This window comes from Pyrgilauda ruficollis, unplaced genomic scaffold (genome assembly GCF_017590135.1).
Source record: "Pyrgilauda ruficollis isolate IOZ18807 unplaced genomic scaffold, ASM1759013v1 scaffold17, whole genome shotgun sequence".
In the NCBI taxonomy this organism is placed as follows: domain Eukaryota; kingdom Metazoa; phylum Chordata; class Aves; order Passeriformes; family Passeridae; genus Pyrgilauda; species Pyrgilauda ruficollis.
In genome coordinates, this window is record NW_024515875.1 from 344,252 (window position 1) to 366,788 (window position 22,537).

The following is a 22,537-nucleotide window of genomic DNA, read 5'->3' on the forward strand; positions in this document are numbered from 1 at the left end:
AACGATAGTAATACCTTCTATAAAAGTATGAAATTGATTGTAGTATTCTTAAGACTTCATGTAGTTTATTGATCACTTACTATTATCTTTTTTCTGCTTTTCACATTCCCACACTTTTAATCCCTTCTCTAGTATTTATGAGTGATTTTTACTAAGTATCTCAGTCATATATAAAAAATACTTAGAAAAAGTGGCTTAAGCTGAATTCCCAACAGTTGATCAATTTTTCTTGCCACCAGCTTACACATCTTAAGTTAAAAAGGTCCTGTTTAATATCTGTGAAGACAGCTACTTATTGATCATAATATGTCACCAGACTGGCATGAATATAAGACATCCTTCTGTAAGTATGGAAATTTACTGCAGATGCACTAATTGGAGCATTTTGTATTATGACATTTTGAACAGTGTATCATGTGGGAATTTACCTTTCAGGCCATGGCTTGGGTGTAGGCTGGAATTCCACACATCTAACCAAAATTTTGATTAGCACCTAGAGACAGGCAGTGAAGCCGTGGCAGAGCAGAAAGTACAGATGTTCAGGTCTGGAGGAGAGCTCGCATAGGGAGAAGTGCTGCTTTCTGTTCAAAATAAGTGTAATAATTACCCATATGAACAGAAGACTTCCTAGCAGCTCCTCACTCATGAAAGACAAGGATCCAGATTGCTAGCAGTTCAGTGGAACAACTGACAGAAATAAGGTAAAGCACAGCGAGTGGACATGTGTTAAAGTATTGAAATCACTTTCACGTTTTGTATTTTGAAAGTTAGCCTGAATAGAAAGTTTATTAGAAAAGAGTTTACTTAATCTTTGAGAAGTCCTTACTTACAGTCTATGAGCAATCTTGCAGTTGATGGAGGAAATGAGCACCTAATTGAATCACAGCAGAACAAAGCATTTTTCCCCCCTGCTGTTATTTCACTTAACTCCTTGTTGGTAATGCATCACATCTCATCATGTGGCAGATGGGCACTGTGAGGTGAAGTGGTAAAACTGGCTTTGTGAGGTGAAGTAGTAAAACTGGCATTTGCCGCTCATCTTTACAGTGTAGAAAGTGGGGGTGACAGCACTTGGAGGAAGTTTTTGCAAATGGTAATATGTTGTCAAGCAGCAGAAGCACACACTTGCAGATAACACATTGAAGTTGGTGTTACATGCACAGCTTCTTGAATGCTGGAGGCTAGTAACTGGTAGAATTTGTACTTGTGGATTTGGGAAACGTTCTTTGCCAGGTAATTAGTATAGATGTAGTTTTAAGTGTTGTTTCAAGTAAAAATTACTTTTTCTCAAAAGAGTTTCTTTGAGTGACATAGAAACAAATTATAACAATTTAAGACCTTTCTACTTGAAATGGAACATGTGCACAGCTGTTGCATTCATTTCCACGTAACTGTTTAATACTTGGCTATAGTTTAGCAATTAGTTGTAGTTCAAGACCTGGCTGTTGCTCTCTTGACTGTTTTTCATACACAGCGTTCACAGAAATGTGCAATGTGTCTAAGAGCACCTCATTTTCTCCAGCTGATGCTTGATGTTGGCTTCTGTTGAAGCTAGATCGTCCTAGAGTTCATGCAGTTCTGCTGAGAGCTAGGACGTCTCTTTGTGTAAATGTTCTGGAAATACTTGATTTTTATTCAAGGCTAACTGATCCATTCATTTAACTTTTCAGACATTGAACATTATGTACGCAACTGGGCAACAGGATAGGTGATTGAAGTACAAGTGTGCTTCCATATTCTGCTTCCCCTCCGTTTCTGTCTCAGGAAAGGGATTGGCAAATAATGCAACCTGTAGCCCTATACAAAACTGGGTATTATTAAAAATTTTTTTATAATACTGAAAATGTGCAAAAATAAGGCAAGTCATTCAGATATTTTTGAAATTTTTTGTAATACTAAAAATATGAGAAAATAAGGCAAGTTATTCTCTTTGTAATCTATGGTTTCTTTCATCCAGATTTGCAAAATTACTTGAAAAAAGTAGAGTTGTGCTCCAGTGTATATTTGAAATATGATTTAAAATGCAGACCAAAAAGTAGTGACAAAGAAACTACCTGATACAATGCAAGGAAAATGCTTACTCTTCAGACCTTTAAATATTTTGAGAACTCTTGAGTAAAGCTAGCTAAATATTTACATACCTTTTTCCAGGCCTGAGATTTTAATGTTTTTGACCCAGGAAATCAGAAATGTGTGTTTGAAGTTTTCAGGAGACCAAACTTGTGAACTTTTATATCAAGGATTTAGTTGTGGATCTATGGAAGTTAAAGTAGACAAGAGTTTAACAGCTGACATTTTTTTCCTGTGGCTGTTTGAATTCACTACATAGTAGTCATGGATTAACTGAGAATTATACTGATAACACTTCAACATCTGTTGCTGCATGTGTATAAATTGATGTGTTATTCACCAGGAATCCATCTTCCCATGTGAATATCTGTCCCAGAGAAACAATCCGGTTCTTTGTTTTGCTCTGGCTATAAACCCCTTGGATGTGTGCTTAACTCACTGGGTAACTGAAGAAAGCCTTTCTGAAGGCACATGTCAGAGCAAATAGAGAAGAATGAAGAGGTTATAGCAAGGAAGTTTTGCCGACGGGACCTATGTGTCACTGCCATTGCTATTTTTCCAGTGAACCTGTTTTGCCACTGCTCTGCTACATGATATTGAAATCCTGAAATCATCAGATGTGCTTCTCCCATTATTGACAGCATGGAAACATTGAACCACTCTGCAGAAGCTATCAGAGAGATTGTAAAGTAATCATTCCTGAATGCTGAATTTCTTCTTAACTGTAATTCTTGTGAACTTTTGTTGTCTTACTACAGCAATCGTCATCGGTGTTTGTCTTGTCAATTTGTGTATTTTGCTACTTTCTATATTATTAACATTTTTGTATATGTTAATTCAGTTCTGTGCATATGTCCACACTTGAAATACTACAACTGTATAGTTAAATAAATTTGAGTTTGACTAAAAGGTCTTTTCCTGTTTCAGGGAAGGTGAGGTTAAAAGCTGACTGTTCTAAACCTTTTAAAAAAGTGTTCTGTTTTCTAGGCCATCTAATATTTTATTTAAAATAACTCCACCATCTAATTTAGGTGTAATATTTGCTTTGTGTGTGTGAAAACTTGCTGAAAGTTGCTGAAGGTTGTAAACTGCAACTGAATTTGTATTTTTTTTAATACATTTTGCAACCTTGTGACTGACATAATGAAAACAAAAAAGCAAACTTTTTTCTTGTATGTAAGTTGAATGGAATTACAAGTTGAACGAGCAGCTTTAAAGTAGAGGAATAAATAACATTTTGCAAGTATTTCTTTTTAGTAATTTCCAAGTTGTCTTATACCTTTGCATAGGTGTGGGATTTGCCTGACAGTAGCCTTCAGTCTACATAAACATTGAAAAATAGTATAATTGATTTTTTTAAATTACATTTCATTATTTTAGGATAAAAGATCTTGCAGACGCTCTAGAAGAAGGCGGTTGTGATCTTGAAACTGTGAGAAACATCATTCAAGGAAGGCAGTTGCCTGCTGATCTAAGGGCCAAAGTCTGGAAGGTAAATATGAGCTTAAATCAAGAAGCAGGAAGTACCTGAAGTTGTGTTTCATTTGAGGTAAAAGATTTAATTGCCAGAGATCTCTACAGAAGAGATCTAGTACTGGAATTTTAATATGCATCTATGTTGATTCAGTTTAAGAATAGTTATCTTCTTTTTTTTTTTTTTTTTTTTTAATTACTGAGTTCAGTTATTGAACAACTGCAAAAATACACTAAAATATTTAGAGTGCTTTCTATTTTTATTTTCAGATTGCACTTAATGTTGTGGGAAAGGGGGACAGCCTAGCATCCTGGGATGGCTCCTTAGACCTACCTGAGCAGAGTATAATTCATAAGGATTGCCAAGAACTAATTGGTAAGTTCTGTTACATTTAGATCATCAGTTTGAAAACTTCTTTATTTTCAGTTGTCTTAAGACTTTATTTCAGTTAAATGATCCGAATGATGTTTAAGTTTCGGAGAAAGATGAAAGAGCAGATAAACGTCAGTAAGAAACTGTCAGTAAACAATAGTATCTTCTGACCTGTACACAGACTCTGGGAGGGTGACATCATGGGAGCTCAAAGTATTAGCTTGTAAATGATAGTTTGCATAGTCAGAAAGCTTTGTGAGATGAAAAGATGGTAATTGTTTTCCAAGCTCCATCTTTTAAAGCAGACATTCTTTATTTAGTGTCCTTCAGGTTTTTAATTGTGGAAGGTGTGGTTCTTAATCTGAAAACCTGTTGTAGCACAAAAATGCATATAGCATTTGAGAGAAGAAATATATTAAACATTTTGGGCTTCAAAAACTGTTTTAAAGAAACATACTTTTAAATAGCATTTTCAGCAATAAATGAAAAGCTGTGTTTGTGCAAGCAAGGTGCTGCCAGGACAAAGGAAATAATAATCTGGTATGTTTGCAAAGAGCTTGCCAAAGAACTGACGTGATGCAGCAGCATTGGTATCAGTGATCACTTGATGGAGTCAATGCTGACTCATAAATCAGGATACATCTCACAACTTCAATAGGAGAATCTTTATTACCTATCATTTTATTTATTCTTGTGCAGTTTAAAGTTAGGACAGAGGATGGAGTTGGTGCATGCATACATATCTACCACTTCTGAAATGCAGTTTTACACTTTCTAGCCCTAAAATCTGGTCGGAGTTATTTTCCTTCTCTCTGTCCTGTAAAGGAAAGAGATGGGGGTGGAATTTCCACTCTCTTTTAATCACAGTCTCTCTTCAGGAAGATGCAAAATGTTCTGATTATATTCATAACATACAAAATTAAGCACTTCCGTGTTTGATAATTCTCTTTTTGTATTTATTGGCAAATATTTTGTGATATGTAAGGATTTAAACTGATAAAGGGACCAAATGTAAAGTTCAGAAAGAAGGTTATATGACAGAAAGGAGGTTATATAGAGACTTCAATTTTTCATTGGATTAAATGTGTCTATTTGAAAGTTTTAGCAAAGCAAGTAGTCTCCAAAATTTAAGTATATCCTCAGTTAGCATGTGAGTTTTATATACTGTTTCATTTTTCTGAGAGATAGAGAAAAGGAATGCCAAACATTGACTGGGTTGTCAATATTGTTGATGGGAAAGTTTTAAAGACTTTTGTAATAAAAAAATTTACTAACAGTCATGAGACTTATAGTCTTCCTGTAACTGAGGGGGAAAGATGTTTCCTAGAAATTTAATGCCACTGTGTTAATGTAGTGTGTACAGGTCTCTTTCCTCCATCCTGGACATAAAAAAATGTGATTTATAAATTAATGCTAAAATTTAAGTCTGTAAGCCTAAGTGATCTCAAACTTCTGATTTAGATAAATTTACATGTCAGTCAGCTTTTGAGGAATTGAAGGTATGCATTGTGGGTTGATCTGTGTTGAAATTCAAATGAATTGTTGTAGAGCTGAGCCTAAGTTGTGTGCTGAGCACATCAAATAGGAGTAGAAGAGGAGCATTGAAAGAATCTACCTCTTTCTTGTGTATAGATCCTGGAAACCCCAAACTTCTTTCATCCTGTTGTTATGTTATTTAAATGTCTTATCCTACTGGGTTTATAAAATCAGTTGTATTCTCATACCTTTTTTAATGCCTTTCTGTAAGAATTTAATCCAAATAGCCAGCTTTTTGTCTGTCTGGTTTTGTTGGGTTTTTTCTCCAGTCAGTCCTTATTGGTGCAATTGTGCTATGAAATAATCTCATCCAATTTCTTTGAAAAGCCTTTAACCCAGTTTGTATTACTGTGCCTGTTTCAGACCAGTTGTCGGTGCCAGAAGAAGAGAAGTCAGTATTAACTTTGGATATTGAGTCTGTTATTACTTTTTACTGTAAATCACGCAATGTTAAATACAGTTCTTGCCTTGGCTGGATACATCTGCTCAGACCTCTGGTGCACCTTCATTTGCCCCGCAGTGATTTGTACAACTGCTTCTATGCTATCATGAATAAATTCATTCCAAGGTAAAACTCTTTCTTTTCCATATGTACTATTTTTATTGGCAGTAGAAGTATTCTCTGAAAGATATGCATGTTGGTTTTGGTTAGAGTAGCATTGTTCCTAGCCATGTTGTCAGATTCTTTCATATGATGATAAATTTCAGTACCTGTTGGTTTAAAATCCAGGAGGTGATTGGCTTGGTTTAAGATACAAAGAGTTAGCTGACTGATGTGACTGATCTAGATTCAATATGCCTTTTAAAGAGCTATCCTTTCATGCAATATCAAAATCAATTTTTTATGAACTAATTCACATAGGTTATGTGAAAGTGGTTTTTTGTTCCCTTTCCTAGCATTTTTGATATCTAATATACTTCTATTCCTTCAGAAGCAATAATTCATAAACACTAATGAAGTCTCAAAATCTTTTTAGAAGTTAATATTTTCCTTAAGATCTTTTAAGTTGGGACTGCATTTTTTTTTTAAGTTGCTAGGTATTTTTAATGACAAATACTAAATTTGAGATTTTCATGCTGTTAGGTAGGTGCTCTCACTAAAGTAAGTTTTTATGTATGTTGGAGCACCGTGACACTTCAGTAAGGGGGGATAGTCTGTGATTAAAGGTCTTAGTCTGATTGCCTGGAGAGGAGATTCCAGCCTGGCTGGTGGATATGTGCCCAAACAATGTAAAATGCATTTTTGCTGTAGTGGCAGGAAGCAAGCATTTATCAGTCCTGTCACTTGACTCAGCTCGTGTCCCTTTCTGCTCTGAAACACTCTTGGGCTCTGTGAGCTGTTTGGGTATAGTGGCAATATGGCCACATAACCCCTGTGCTTTCAGCTGTAGAAGGCTTGCAGAGTATCTGGTATTTGAGCTTCTCTGTAGGAATCTAGGTGGTGTTTCAATGAGGTGTAGGCTGTTTCCTGGTTTTTCTCCTCAGTGGGAGAATGAAAGACATAGATAATTTACAGTAGATCAGCGAATCTCTGCTCCATTGGTACCATGATAGACTTGTTTTGAGATTTAGATCTGTTTTAAATACTTCTGTATTATATAATCTGTCAGGCAGAATTTCATTCTGCTGCCTTGATAATTTAGTGGGGGTTTCAGTGTTTTTGGGGTTTTTGTTGGTTTGATTTGGATGGTTGGTTTTTTGACTCTTGAGGCAAGTTGACTTCATGATCAGTCCCTGTGAATTAAAAGAGCAATGTACAGGATATTACATGATCACAGATACTAAAGAATTGCTGCTGTAAGTCTGAAAACTGCAATATTATGGGGGAATTTATTGTTTTCATTGCTACTTTTTAGGGATTGTTTTATGAAGGGAAGACCCTTTCATCTATTTAGACTGTTGCTTCAGTACCATGAGCCTGAACTCTGCTCCTATCTTGATACCAAGAAGATGACTCCGGATTCATATGCACTCAACTGGGTAATAAAGTGAAAGTAGGGAAACATCATAAAAAATAAATTTTCTGTTAAAATTTAAGTACATGTTGTGAGTTTATGGAAGAGTAGTACAAGAAATTAGAATTGCATATATATTAAAATAAATTGCATGTTTTAATATAGTGTGGGCTTTTTTTAGTGTTTAGCATGAGATATGAGGTCTTGTTAATGTCACATTTTTATTGTACTGGGTGAGTTCTTATTGAGTCACTGATACTGGGAACTTCTTGGAGTAAGGAAAAATGAGAGCAGCTGGCATACTCAAAAAGCAAAAAGTTAGTTTTGATTGTGGGCAGCTGTATGTTGTAGGTATGGGTAACATAAGTCTAACAGATCTTTTAAAGCTGAAGAATTAATTGTTTTAGAAGCCTCCCTGCTAAGGCATATATGTATGTCTTTTAGAATTTAGGCACATATATTTTACAACTTTTGAAGCATTAGTCATTTCCTCTTCAAAACTGCCTCAGATTATGGGTAGCTACAAAGATTCTCACCTCATAATGTTTTGTAAATTTTGTGTGGCGGGACTACAACAAAATTTTTGTATCAACTCTATTTAGTATATGCAATACAAAATCATGATACTGTGCTTGCACAGGCAAAGTCCGTAATTTAATAGAGAAGGCTTTGACCCATGAACTTTTCTAGGTTCTTCTTTCATATTCATTGGCTATGTAAAATTTTTTTCAACCTTGTGAATTTTCAGTCAAAGAAGTGAAAATTAATGAATTATTAAACTGTGAGGTCTGTCTTTGGGGTTTTTTTTTTGTTTGTTATTTTTAAAGTCCACTGCCAATTTTAGTATAAAAATGTGTCTAGGAAAAATTTTCACATTCTCCAAATCTGCCTTTTGCCAGTCTCATGAGCCTTCAAAAGAGAAATCAGGTCCTTTTTTGTCACTCAATTTCCCTTTTTTAATATAATTTTCCTTAGTACATACAAAATTCTTTGAAGTTGTTTCTTCAAATTTTGAAACCTAATTAGAAGAAGAATCTCCTCTCTGTAAGGTGGTAGTGAAGTAAGCTGGTGTAGCTGCCAGTTCTCAACACCATGCTTCCTGGTGTACCGTTTTAGGAAAAAATCATAAGTTTCATTTTATATAATGAGATTACAGTAAAATTCTCTGTTTCGTCTGTGAAAAATCTGTCTATATAAGTGTATCACTAATACTTAGAAGTATATAAGCAACATACCAAGACTGTCATCTTGTTCATGGATGTTTTATCTTCAGTTGCATTTGAGCCAGAATTGAATAGATCTATCTTTTGCTATAAAACTATACTAGGAAGTGTTGAAATATTCCATGACAGTGTTTTAAAACAGATACCAAGCTTTTGAAAGCTATAGCTGTGTTGATACATTTGTGAATGTATGTGGAATTTGTGTGCATCAGCAAATAGAGTAAGACCCCAGTGAAGTCAGGTGGCATGCATTTGAGTTAGGCGTGATTGTAAATCTGGCATGTATAGTAAGAAGTTCCTACCTTTTATCTCCTTTGACTTTATATATGAGAGAGGATGTATTTTCAAGTGGGAGCATGGGAACAGGCAAAGAGTTTCTTAAATGGTAATGAAAATTTTCTGATGCTTGCAAATGTTTAATTACTCAGTCATAAAGCATCATAATGTAATGCTAAGTAAGTGATGTTGTCAAAATAATGTTCAACCATGTTCAATTAGCCCAATTCTACTGTGGAAAATAAAAATAATTATGTTTGCAGGATCCTTTCAAAGCCCTAATTGCTATGCTATTTGAGTAAATATATTCTCTTATGATTGTCTTGTTGGTATAATTGGTCTTTAGCAGTGGCTGTGAGCTAAACAGTACTCCATCTTGACTGTGTTATCTGTGGTTGAATTTGCAAGGCTGGCAGTGTACAGCCAACTTTGCCTTCACAATAATCATATTTATTCAAAGATAATCTGTAGTGTTGTGCACTGTTTCCATGAAAGTTGGTTTAGAGGTTAGAACCATCCTTCAGTACATTGTGCAGATGTAGGGTTTATCGTAATTTTGTTAGGTTTATTTTCTTTTCGATACTTTGTGTCTCTCTTAAAAATGTATTCCTGATAAGATTGTTCCTGGTAATTGCTTTTTCTCACATTATTTTCCAAATTTTTAGCTTGGAAGCCTCTTCTCATACTACTGTTCAGCTGAAGTCACTCAGGCAATATGGGATGGATATCTACAACAAGCAGATCCATTCTTTATTTATTTCTTAATGTTGATCATCCTTGTCAATGCAAAGTAAGTGTATAGTTAATTCTTTGGGGCATTCTTTGCTGACACTGTTTTAATCCAGGTTTGTTTCATTTTGGTTTTACTGACTTAATCTATGCCTGTGACTTTACTGTTTTCAGAGACGTTATCTTAGCACAAGAATCAGATAAAGAAGAAATGATAAGTAAGTACTTCTCTTACATAGCTGCTAGTTAAATATTTACTATATACTGTAATCCCCATTTATTACTATTTTTTCTTGCTAAAGAGCTAGATTGTTAATTTCCGTGTGATTTTTCTCATTTTTTAATCCCTTCACACTCTAATTCTTTCTTATTTTTGCTGCTCTGTCCTTGACCTTCTTTCCTTATTCCTTTTAGTGCTCTCACACCTAGTTGTATTCTTCAGTTTGAAGTACTGGAAACAATCACCAGAAACTGGTGTTTCTAAGCCCAAAGCAACAGCTTTCAAATCCTTCTTTAAATCTACTGCACTTGTTGCATTTGCTGGAATGTCTTAATGAACACTTGATTTGAGCCTAATTAAATGTTTTTATAGAAAATGCATTCAATTTCAGTGGAAAATTTAAATAACTCTTGCCTTTGTATTTTTTTTACACACACAATACAACGTAGTTAATAATCTCTAGTAGTTCAAAATGACAGCGCTTGGAATTTTGTGTCTTTTCCATAAACTGCTGAACTACACCCTTGGGTTATTCTGGACAGAGACCAGTGCTGCTGATTAAGTACTCATTTTAAAGGATTCTCACAGTCAGAGCTCTTTAGAAAAGTAGCTGGCTTAGAATAGAAAGCTAAAACTATACAGGAGTAAGAATGTGGTGAAAAATAACTTGCATAGAAGGTTTGAACATCTAACAAAAAGTGAAAGTTTTCTATGGATAAGGAATATTTCCTGTATCTTCACTTTTCATCTGGAGAGTGGATCAATATTCATGTTTAGTCAATACACTAGATTGTTATGCCTTATTAAAAATAAGCTATTTTGTGGTCTGTGTTCTTTCATTTCTGTGTCTGAAATAGTGTTGCATTTATGTTGTTTGTTTGTCTCAGAATTCTTAGAAACATCACCAGCCAATCTTGATTTAGAGGATATAGAAGATCTCTTCTCTTTGGCACAATATTACTGTAGCAAAACTCCGGCTTCTTTCAGGAAGGTAATAACAGTAATTTTGAAATTCTCTTCATTTTGGCGAGTGTTCAAGCTCTTGCTGACAGTAACTTTGAATGTTTCGTTGCAATATACTTTTTTTAAACATTTTTTCATGTTGTTCTCTGGTGATATTTATTGTTAGGCTCTTTGAAAGATAAGGTTAACTGATACATGAGAGAAGCTTCCTTGCCATATTCTCGCTTCATGACTGATAGCCTCATTTTCCAAAAGAGGCTGTTATAGGAAGTGATGAGGCTAAACTTCATATTGACACAATTGCACGGTAGTACCCTGCACAGTAGTGCTTTGCACTTTGTGTTTTGCAATAACAAAGAGTCTCTTACTATAGATAGATCTATTATCATCTGCACTGTTTTTGCAGCTCTTCCTTAGTCATGATATCTGATGTAGTGAATGAATGAAATAAAAATATTTGATAGCCATTGCCCTCAGCTTGTGTGTACTTCCTCTGATGTCTGTAGACAGATATAGGAGGTTTTCTTGTGGGGAAAAAACAAAACAAACAACTGAAAAACAAATACCAGAGGCACTGCATCATGTTGGTATGGTCAAAGTGGTGAACAAGCATGTTTGTAATGGAAATGCAGACCTTGCATGATTTTTCAGAAGGAATTTCAGTTGATCAGAAGTTTCATTACTGTGTGGACAGGATCCACATGTGTGGAACTTGATGTTTGCAATGGATGTAAAGTTATTTTAAACTTTCATACATAAAGACAATGGCTTCACTTAATGGTTTTTTTTCCTTGCCTTATTAGGACAACCACAGTCTTTTTGGTAGCAGCTTGCTGGGCCTCAAAGATGACGACACAGACTTGAGCCAGGCTCTCTGTCTAGCAGTTTCTGTGTCTGAGATTCTACAAGCAAATCAGCAACAAGGAGTCAGTATACTGAATTAACCTTCCCCCCCAGTTTTATAGAAAAAGGAAATAATCAATCACTAACCACTAGTTTCAAATACTAACAGCACAAATGAGTGTTTGCTATTTCAGGAAAAATATTTTTGTCTTCAAGCTTTCTCCCTTGCAAATGATCTGCTGTCTTCAATGCATTTGTGCTGTAGCAAGGAGCATAGGGGAGCTTAAGACAGATTTGAATTTGAGGAGTGTGAGCTGAAAGTAGTATCTCACTAATTTGAATTCCATCCCAAATGTAGCTGCTGTAGAGGAAAATTTAAAACTCACTACTCAGTACCTTTGAGAAGAACGCTGTTAAGGAATATCTGTCTTTTGTCAATGAAAGGTTTAAATGAAAAAAGCAAAATTGATTGAACTTGTTTGAGTAGAAGTTAATTTGAGATATAGATGCAGGGACTTCACTAGAAATATTTAAGACCCATATATGGATGATAATGTAGTTAGATTACAGTGTTTTTTATTGACTACTGTCTTCTTGTTGCAGTTGCCATGCCCCAGTTTTGTCGTGCATAGTTTGGGTTTTTTTGTCGTCCACATAAAGTTAAGCATCTGTTTATATCCTGTCCAAGTTGGTGGGACATAAACCCATCCTTATGTGCTGTGCTGGCTAGTAGTGGACTCTTGGATTGTCTCATACCCACTATGTTTCCTCTCAGTAGAAATTATATAATTGCATTTGGATGATCCTTTCCCATGCCCAAACTGATGTATTAATGGAAAGCTGATACAGGAATAGTACTGGTGGACTGGTAACTGTAGACAAAGTTTAGATTAATCAAAAGAAGTAAGATTTATTTTTTTTAATAGCTCTTAGCCCCTCTGAGCAGTTCCTGTAATATTTGAGTTAGTATTAGAATGTAATTGAATTCTGCCAATAATTATGCAATTTTGAGGTTTAAAAATTTCTCTTTCAGGAAGGAGTGAGATTCTTTGTTGTGGATTGTCGTCCTGCAGAGCAATACAATGCTGGGCATTTATCAACAGCATTTCATTTAGACTCAGATTTGGTTTGTATGCTTTTTGTTTCTTTACTGGTATTTGAATCCTAAATTAGATGGAAGGGGAGAGAAATGCCTGCCTTGAAAAATGAAGTATTCTTAATTTAAGCTTCAATCTGTGGACTGCAGGGTCTAGCTATGTGATGATAAGACTTCAAAATTTAGCTTCTCTAAAGGAGATGGTAGAACCACCATTTTACTGAGAAGTTTAGTCCTTAATGACATTAGAATTTGGGATTCCAGACTTCCAGTTCTTTGGTTAGGAATGGAAACCCATACAGATTAAAGGCTATCCATTGCTTGGAGGAGAAATCTCTTTTTAGTGTCCTAATTTCCAGTGAAAGGTGTAATTAATTTTTTTAAAGAGCACTTTTTTTCTTTGTCTCTTTTTTTTTTTTTTTGGCCACAGCCAGTCTTATTACAGTCTGCTTTTACAGGGCATATATCTTGAAAAGGATTTTGTTGCTTCTTTGAAATTTTTGCTGTACCATATGAAAGAGAAAGTGCATTGATTTTGGCACTGAGATCTCCTATGAATTAATAATTTCAATAAAGATTTTGTACTTTCTATTTGATTATGAATTCCTAATTGAACGTTCAGTCATATTTTTCTCTGTCCTTTTTTCCTCCCAAAATCAATTCCATTTCAGCAGTGTATTCATCACTTCTGGATTAGCCCTCAACTATTTTACTTTAAGCAGTCAGTGAAAGCTGTATGGAATGATTTATTTAGAAATATGTCATAAAATACTTTTATACCTTAGTTAAGTTCAATCCGGCATGTAATATCTTTACCTCTCTAATTAAAATGATGCATTATTCAGTGCTATATGCACATGTATAAATATAATATTAAATATAATTGCCCAGGAGAGAAATGGAGGCTGAAGGGCAGCCTTAGTGCTTTCTGTAACTATCTGAAGGAGGTTGTAGCAAGATGGGTGTCAGTTTCTTCTCCCACGTAATAAGCTGTAGGACAAGAGGAAGTGGCTTCTTGTTGCACCAGGGGAAGTGTAGGTTGGATATTAGGAAAAATTTTTTTCCCAAAAGGGTTGTCAAGCATTGGAATGGGCTGCCCAGGGAAGGGGTTGAGTCACCATCCCTGGAGGTATTTATTACTTTTAAACATAGCATTTGGGGATGTGGCTTAACAGTGGAGAGTTGGCATTGTGAGGTTCGTGGTTGGAGTCAATGACAAGAGTCCTTTCCAACCTAAATGGTTCTTCGGTAGTGTGGTTTTTAACCTGGATCAAAAATCATTTAGGAAAAAACTTTCTCTGTCCTATGTGGGTATTTTGCTAGTCTTAATTGAATGACATATTCAGTGTAGTAGAAATAAGCGTTTAAAATTAAGTAGTACAAATAGCTGATAGTATATGAAAAAGGTGTCCATAAAAACAAGTCTTAAATTAGATGTCATCAGTTCATATGTATTTAAATTGTATATTGGAATTAATGGTCTTTCATTAACCATGGCAGATGAATGTGACCAGGTTCATCCTTGTTTTTAAAAGCCAATGCTAGGAAAACATTATAGGGAAAAACCTTTGTGATGAGAAGTCATTCATGGAAGTGCAGTGCATTTTATAGTCCTGTATGTGCAAAGCATGCAAAAATTATTGTAGGGAGAGACAATGGGGAGAGACAGCACTTTGGAATCCATCTCATTTATAGTTAGAGGAAGTAGTGAGATTTAGGACCTGTGTAATAAAGCAGCAGCCTTTATCTCTAGGAAAACCCCAATTAAAATTCAACCTTACTTACTGATGGCTGGGTTGTGTACTTTTGACTTTGTTCTTCATCATTTGATCCACTGTACAGACAAAATGATGAGAATCCCTTCTGGCCCCTCCCTGCCCCCCCTCCATCCAGTTACAGATCAAAATTCTCTTATGAGTTAAATAAGTACCTTCCCCACAAACACAGGTTAAAATGTATTGAGAAAGTCCTTGTTTCTCCATCTCTTTCATATGGCACTCAAGTTTTTGCATGCATAGTAGCCCTTCATGTATCCCAGCCTTACCTTTTTGAGAGTACAAAGAATCACAGATACCTCCTTGTACTCTCAATTGTAATTTCTTTTCCCAAACCTTGATAAGTAAACAAGAAAAAGCTTAGTGGGGAGGCATCAAGAGGAAGACTTTAGTAGCCTCTAGAAATTCTAGGTAGTTTAAATGGTTTCAAATCTCCAAAGTTTGGATGTATTGTGGTTAAGTATGTGTAAATATGGAAACCAGTCCCACTGCTGTATTACCAAATCAGTGCAACATGAAAGTTGCAAAGATTTGTTCCACTATTACTTGATACCTTCAGAAATAAACTAACAGATGTTAGCTGTGTTTTTTTCCTGGGGAGAGCAAGTGGGGTGAGGAAGTAAAGGACCAGTCACAGCGTTTATGTAACGTGAGGTGTCGTTCAGGTTCTATGTGTGTGACTTGCACAGTGCTGAGGTTGCCTTGCTTGTGCTCAAGGAATTGTAACCATTCTCAAAGTTTGTCTCCTTTCACAACTCATTTTACAGTATCTTGGTGTCAGGCAGCATTTTTTGTTTGTTCATTTCACAGATGCTTCAAAACCCATCAGAATTTGCACAGTCTGTAAAATCCCTGTTAGAAGCACAAAAACAATCTATTGAGTCTGGCTCCATAGCTGGTGGGGAACATCTCTGCTTCATGGGAAGTGGCAGGGAAGAAGAAGATATGTACATGAACATGGTGTTAGCACATTTCTTACAGGTACTATTAAATTGCCACTGGTTTAACAGCTGGAGTAAAGGGTGTTTGCATGTGTCATTGATGGTGAATGGCAAAACATTTTCTCCTTAAAAGCTGAACTGATTTTTACATTACTCAAGTTTACAGTTTTTAGCAAACAAACTAACTGCTATTTCATTACCTTACTTGCCGAACTCATTCCACAGGTTTTTGCTCTGATCAGAACTATCTTTTCTGTTGCAGAAAAACAAGGAGTACGTAAGCATTGCCAAAGGAGGCTTTATGGGTAAGCTTACTAATAATGAAATTTGACTTGAAAAATTCTGATTTCTTAACACTGTTGGTATTTTTGAGGCTTTTGCTAAAAAACATCTAAATGAATAGCAACTAGGTCTCATTTGTCAGATTTTTGTTTTGTGTAAGTAAACACTGTGTGCTTACACATTTGTAGTTAACTCTTAGGGCTTTCCCAAATTTCTGAGTGGTGAAAAATTAATGCCGAAATTGGAGAAATTCCTTCTTCCAGCTTGTCATTCTTGATGTTTTAGCCACTGTAGATTGCAGATTCATATGAAGATGCAACTTCATAATTACAATTAACTGCTGTTATGATTTATTAAATCAGAAGTTCATAATTGATTAGTTGATGTTGCTGGAAATAATCAGGGTCTACAGCAGTGGAGAGATCTGTGCTACAATATGACATTATTAACAATACAATAGAGGCATTATTAATCAATATGTGTGGTGTTATAAGAACTCTTCAAGATCAAAGCAGTGATTTATTTTTAATTGCTGCTGTATTCTAAATGTTTACCAAAATAATTAGTTTATTAGGTACATAAGTAGGCATTAGATAGATTTTCTTAACGCCTTTGTACTGCTGAAGGAAAAGCCAAGGATTGTTATAGTGACCACTGAATTTATCTATTTTATTGAATTGTGGGGAAAAAATTGTTACTGATTAATCTCAGGTATATACAATATTTTCATCAACAGACTAAGTCCAGTGTAATTCTGAATGTTTTTAATGGCCTTTTAACAGCCCTCCAACAGCACTTAGCAGATATCAATGTGGAAGGACCAGAAAATGGATATGGCCACTGGATTGCTAGTACCTCAGGCTCAAGAAATAGCATAAGCTCTGTTGATGTAAGTGAAATTTTAGTGCAAGTGTTACAGTGGGATGGGAGCCCTAGGTGTCATGTGTCTTTTCTTCACATTCCTCATTCACATTCCTCATTCCTCTATTCCATAAAATGCATTATTGCAAGTCACGACTGTTTTTACTTGTGTGTTTACTTTCAAACTATGATCACAGTCTAGTCATAGGTGACCTAAACATTTTTATCCTCTTGAGGGGAAGAGTTTTTAGGTAGGAACTTGCTGTAGTCATTCTCCAGCAGAATACGTGTAATAGATAACTCTTTCCCTGGCTCTTACTCACTCTGGGAACAAGTTACTATAAAGTGGCATACAATTTCATGGCACAGCTCAAAATTGTATCTTTTCTACAGCTGATATATTATGTGTAGAATTTAGCTTTTAATTTAGATGCAGTGTATCACTAATAGGATTCCTTTGTCTAAATGTCCATAGCAGAGTGCTCAGTAATATAGTTTGTCAAGCTTGCCTTATGGGATGATATTTTCCACAGTCACATATCATTGCTGTTATTTAATAGAATTCTAAAGAAATACTCAGTTGTGTAATTGAGGTTCTACTGAGTACCAAAAAGTACATTGTTGTTTTGTAGTCTGTTTCCTTTTTAATAAATTCATTGAGATGAAATAACATACTTTTATATGATTAATCCTGAGAGGAGTTACTTTTACAGGGTGATTCTCCTAACGGTTCAGGTGATGGAAAAGGAGTGAAATCCCTAGTGAATAAAATGACTGTTGCTTTGAAGACAAAATCTGTGAATGTGAAAGAGAAAGTTATCAGTTTTATTGAAAATACATCTACTCCAGTGGACAGGTGCGTCATTTATATCTCGCTGTGCATTAGCTGGGAGAAGTGACTACCTATTTCATGTGGCTGTTTGTAAGCGAAAACTGGGCTAATTAGGAAAAAGTTGTCTCCCATATTCGGTTTTTTAATTTTCTACCCCTACCCTCCTCACAATTTTATCATAACCCAGGGAGCCTACTGTGCTCCTTAGTATTGGAAGGCCAGTGTGGGTCCTGTTGCCTTGAATGCTTATCTAGAATTTGTCACTTAATTTCACTTCTTATAGTGTGTCAATTTTGTGTTCAGTCTGAAAGTGAACAATTATTTCAGTTTTATTTCAGTTCCTCCCCATCCTGACACTAATGAAATAGATGAATGACAGTGGGATTCTGGATAGGTTCTTTTGGTTGGTTGGTTTTGTTCTGTTTTGGTTTTTTTCACTGCTGTATCTTGGCAAATTGAGTTTGCCTCTTTTAAACATCTCAGTTTTTTTCAAGTCCTTATGTAAAGGTGCTTTTCAAACTCAGAATCAACCCGTGTTTGGTTTTTGTGTCTTCAGGTACAGCAAGGAATGAGAATGTGCAAGTAGACTGAAGAACACTCTCAAATTTGGAAGTGATGATTCCAAATAATTATCTTAACTAAATACAAGAATAATAGCACTCATCTGTCAGAGCTTTAAATGAAACGCTTGTTGTAGTTCTTTAAAATCCAGCCTTTGAAGGTGTATGTTGAATATCAAGACACTGGTATTCAGGAATCTCAGAAACCTAGCATTTGTTTGATAGCAGGATTTAAAATATATGCCAAATGAAGAGTAATTTTTAATAGTCTGGTACCTCAGATCATTCCTTTATTCTGTGTTGGAAAATGTTTTTCTAAAATGCTGTTATTACTTTTATTGCACCATTAGAGGCAAAACATTCTTAAATAATGTTTGGTAGCTTTTGCTTTGTGAGGAATTAAACTGAATGAATGTGAAGATTTAAACTGAAAGAGGGTGGATTTAGATTAGATATTAGGAAGAAGTTATTTACAGGGATGGTGGTGAGGCGCTGGCACAGATTGCCCAGGGAAGCTGTGGCTGCTCCATCCCTGGCAATGCTCAAGGCCAGGCTGGATGGAGTTTTAAGCAATGTGGTCGGGTGTAAGGTACCCCTGTCTGTGAAATCAAGTAATGCTTACACATACACCATAGGTAGCATATGAAATGCATCTTTTAGTAGTTTTTTTTGCAAATATTTCTTTACCTTGTGTCCAGCTTTCATGAAGCCTTGTTTTTATTTACAAGCATCCTCCTTAAGAAGATACATTGCCAATATAGAGAATTTCAGCTATTTATCTAGATTTTTCCTTTACATTTTTTTAATTCTTTTGTTCTGTCCTCTGCCCCAATGTACTGTAGAATACCTTTCAATATTTCCTGGCCAGACAGAGCAAGCCTGGAGCGGTAAGCTTGATAATTAAACAGTCTGACTAAAACCACCTTTCTTGTATTTAGCATGGCATCGCAATGTTTGTAAGCATTGGTTACACTGACAAGATTGCTTGCATATTTTGATATTAATTTCTTGAAATATATTAAAGCTATTGTTTTTTACAAGCACTGGTCAAGAGACTAAAGGAAGGAAAAAGAATGTATTGGCAGTGCTTTCTTCTCTTAGTTTCTGCTTTATTATTTCTGTTCTCTTCCTTACTATTGCTTTTTATGGATTTTTTTTTTAACCTGTCATTTCCTATATACATTTTATTAGCAACCTGTACTAGTAGAAGACACCAGAAACAATTACTGAACAAATTATGTCTTAATGTTTTAACAAGAGAGACTATAATTATGAAAAGTAAACTTTTCATAAAATTTCATCAGAATTTAGATGTGACAGGGAACCCATGTGGAAATTCTGTCTGGAAGTCTCAAATTTTTATGCATCTTATCACCTGGTGATAGAACATGCTGAAAGAAACAGACATGCTCATTACTTGGAAAAGAAAACTGATAAGTAAATATGCTTTGCAATTCTACCTCATCTTGTTCACATAACTGCTACATTTCATGCAAATGCAGAGGCCCTTCACATTTGACTCAAATACAATGTCTTATAATTATTTCAGAAATAAAAATTGTGACTTGAGTTTTTATAAAATTACTTGTGATAATTGAAGAGCAGCTCATGCATAATCACTTTCGAACTTTGGTTATACTTTAGGATTTCTGTAGCTTTTGACCCACTTACACTGAAATGCATGAAAGTTAGTGCTTGATTAATTATTGACAATATTAAAAATGGGCTTTCAAGTAGTTTGTACATAATTTGAGCTGGGAGTCACCCAGAAGCATCACAGAAAGGTGTTGTTCGTGTGAGAGAAATCAGTAGTAATGTTCTGTAGAAGAAGAACAGTGGGAATGGCCCAATAGCACATAGTATGTTTTGTTAATCTAGAAATACTTAAGATCATGGGGATTGTACCCCACATTTTGTTAATCTGTTTCTAGAATATGGTAAGCAAGTGTTCAAATACCAAATTAAATATGGTGACTCTTTGATAACTCAGAGATGCATGAATCTGTATTTGTAATCAGGAAGTTTTGATATATTGAGATTTTACTTTGGTGATTTTGTTTATTCCTTTCACTCCTATTGCACATTTTCTTTCATTGGGTAGATGCAAGAATAAATTAGCTCTCACTTTATATCCCTAAAGTATTTTCTTAAAATTACAGTTCTTAAAAACCTATAATGGCATTTTTTCTGTATCAATTGAATTAGATCTACTTTGTGTTTATCACCAGGATGTTTCATTTGGCAGGTTTGCCGCCAAAGGACATTGCATTCAATTTGTAATCCTGTGATGATGGCCTTCCATGTAATGTAAAGGGAATAAATTTCTAGTTTAAGATGTTGCCAGGCTTTTATAAAGTAGCTTTTTACTCTCTTGTTTACTCTCTTGTCCTGACTAACTTCATTCGATAAACACCAGTGAGATCTGCTCTTAGATCCTCTCTGCTTAATTCAATTTGACATTATTTAAATGTGCTGCTTCTTACTCAATACACATTTGTGTATTACTAAAGCATGTTTACAAAAGCCTCCATATGGAAGCACAGCCCTCTTGAATTGTCAGTGTCATTGATGCTTATTGTCTTAAACACTAATGAGCATGTTATTGTATGTTTATTTTTGTACCATTGTAGACCACATTTCTGCTTGTTTGGTTTTTAAACTTCCCCTTATTTTGTTTATATTAGTAAATTTTACCCATAGAAAATGTTGTTTTCTTTTCTAACTTCCAAGTCTACTTTCAGGTATCCCTAAGTAATAGCATTAATTTACATGTTACTAAACCTGTTCCCTGTCCAGCTTGGTTCTACAGTAACATTTAAACTGGAGTTTGTGAATGTACTTAAAAGAGGAACCAAAGCTTAGTGTTGGTAGGAAACATAAACACACAGTATGGGGAAGGAGGTTGTTGAACTGGAGGAAAGGTTTTCTGGTTTTGTTTTGAGTTTTTAAAAACTGCTAAGTGTTGCCAGTTCTAAAGGCTAAAATTATGAACTGTTTGGTTTTTTCAGAAATTGCCTGTATTGTTGCTTTGTGAACTTTCAGGTTTTTCTCATATTTTTCAGGTATTCTCAACAGTTGAGGGCAAGAGCTTTTAATTCAACTGTGACCATGTAATCTCAGCATTCTGAGCTGGAGCTTTAAAATATCTCAGGATTTGCAATCTTACTGTCACACATAATGACTCAGTTGTGTGTGTTTGTGTCATTTGATATGATCTGTAGAAACAATTTAAATGTGATTTTTGACAACACATGAATATCACACTGGTGCTGGGATTGTGGGATTGTAGCAGTAGGAATTGTTTGAGCAAATATTTCAAGCTGGAAGTAATGAACAGGAAGTCAGGGTTTAGACTACCACAGATGGTTTCTAATAACCCCAGTGTGTAGTTCTTAAGGCATTTTGTTATCTTTTGAAGAATTAACCAGAAAAATGAACTGCCAGACATGTTAGTTAATAGTCTTTGTTTTTTGCTTTATCTGAATTTGGCATCCTTGTGAAGTTGCCCTGACTGTCCAGATATGTTTTCATTTCATGCTAGAAACTTAGCATGTTGTCAGTTTTCAGGTCTCTAATGTATGTTGACATTTGAGAAGATGAGCAGAAGATGGGATTTTTTAAAACAAAACAGCATTTCTTTCCACTTTCTTTGTTACTACAGTCAACCTCACAAAGTGACTGAACTATGTGCTTTCACTAACCAAGTTGCTTGGTCACTCACTTCTTCCTTGCAGGCAGCTTCATGAGAGTCTCTTGTCATTCTCTGTTGCACAGCTGTGTTTACATTTTGCTAATATGTTACTGTGGAACTCAGACCATCAGTTTGAAAGTTACTTTTCTTCTCCTGTCCCACGTTTTCTCCTGCCCTTTTCATTGCCAACAGACATGTCAGCAGCAGTGACAGAGTAGGAAAACCCTACCGTGGTGTGAAGCCAGTATTCAGCATTGGAGATGAAGAAGAATATGATACTGGTACAGTAGAAAATTTTTCTTTTACCTAGATTAATTTATTTAGGCAAAATTATTAAATTGGACTAAATCAAACAGTGTATCTTACATCTTTGTCTTGCAATATGATACTTGTCTATTATTGTTGTTCATGTATGTTATGGTAATGCCTAGGACTGACCCTCTTCAAATACATAGGAGCAGATTAAATATAAAGTAATTTGTGGTAAGCGCCAAACTGCCAACAGGAAGAAATTGAAATAAGCAGATTTAGGGGATCTTTTGTCTTCACTTGTTATTTCTGAAATAAAGATATTTTTCAACACTGCTCTTGTACGTATAAGCTGGCAGTTGTGCCTTTATTACTCACAATTAAGCAAAATATAAAAGATGTAGTTTGGCTGATGTATCTCAGTTTAAATGTCTAGTATTGTCTGTTAGTGTAATGATCTGAATTTCTGAAATATAGTTGGAGCTAGACTTTAAATGGCTAATGTGTGCACACCTCTCCAGTGTTTCAGACTTGTTTTTTTGGAAACGAATCTATTAGTAATTGATTCATCTCTTGATATGCATGCAGA

General features: G+C 35.2%; 1 protein-coding gene across 3 annotated transcripts in view; it reads left to right on the forward strand.

Annotated features, from left to right (window-relative positions):
- TBC1D23 (TBC1 domain family member 23) overlaps positions 1–22,537 on the forward strand; it is a 37,602-nt gene that overhangs the window by 4,158 nt on the left and 10,907 nt on the right. The window contains exons 2-17 of one of the 3 annotated variants that reach the window (XM_041463944.1): positions 2,633–2,759; positions 3,451–3,562; positions 3,814–3,919; positions 5,816–6,020; positions 7,309–7,432; positions 9,572–9,696; positions 9,810–9,853; positions 10,743–10,846; positions 11,622–11,744; positions 12,695–12,787; positions 15,343–15,513; positions 15,736–15,778; positions 16,538–16,644; positions 17,330–17,472; positions 18,851–18,895; positions 21,892–21,980. In XM_041463944.1, coding sequence (XP_041319878.1) covers positions 2,713–2,759; positions 3,451–3,562; positions 3,814–3,919; positions 5,816–6,020; positions 7,309–7,432; positions 9,572–9,696; positions 9,810–9,853; positions 10,743–10,846; positions 11,622–11,744; positions 12,695–12,787; positions 15,343–15,513; positions 15,736–15,778; positions 16,538–16,644; positions 17,330–17,472; positions 18,851–18,895; positions 21,892–21,980 — 1,681 coding nt within the window. In that variant the 5' untranslated portion in view covers positions 2,633–2,712. The remainder of the gene's footprint in view (positions 1–2,632; positions 2,760–3,450; positions 3,563–3,813; positions 3,920–5,815; positions 6,021–7,308; positions 7,433–9,571; positions 9,697–9,809; positions 9,854–10,742; positions 10,847–11,621; positions 11,745–12,694; positions 12,788–15,342; positions 15,514–15,735; positions 15,779–16,537; positions 16,645–17,329; positions 17,473–18,850; positions 18,896–21,891; positions 21,981–22,537) is intronic. The other 2 variants (XM_041463942.1, XM_041463943.1) reach the window with 2 other exon arrangements.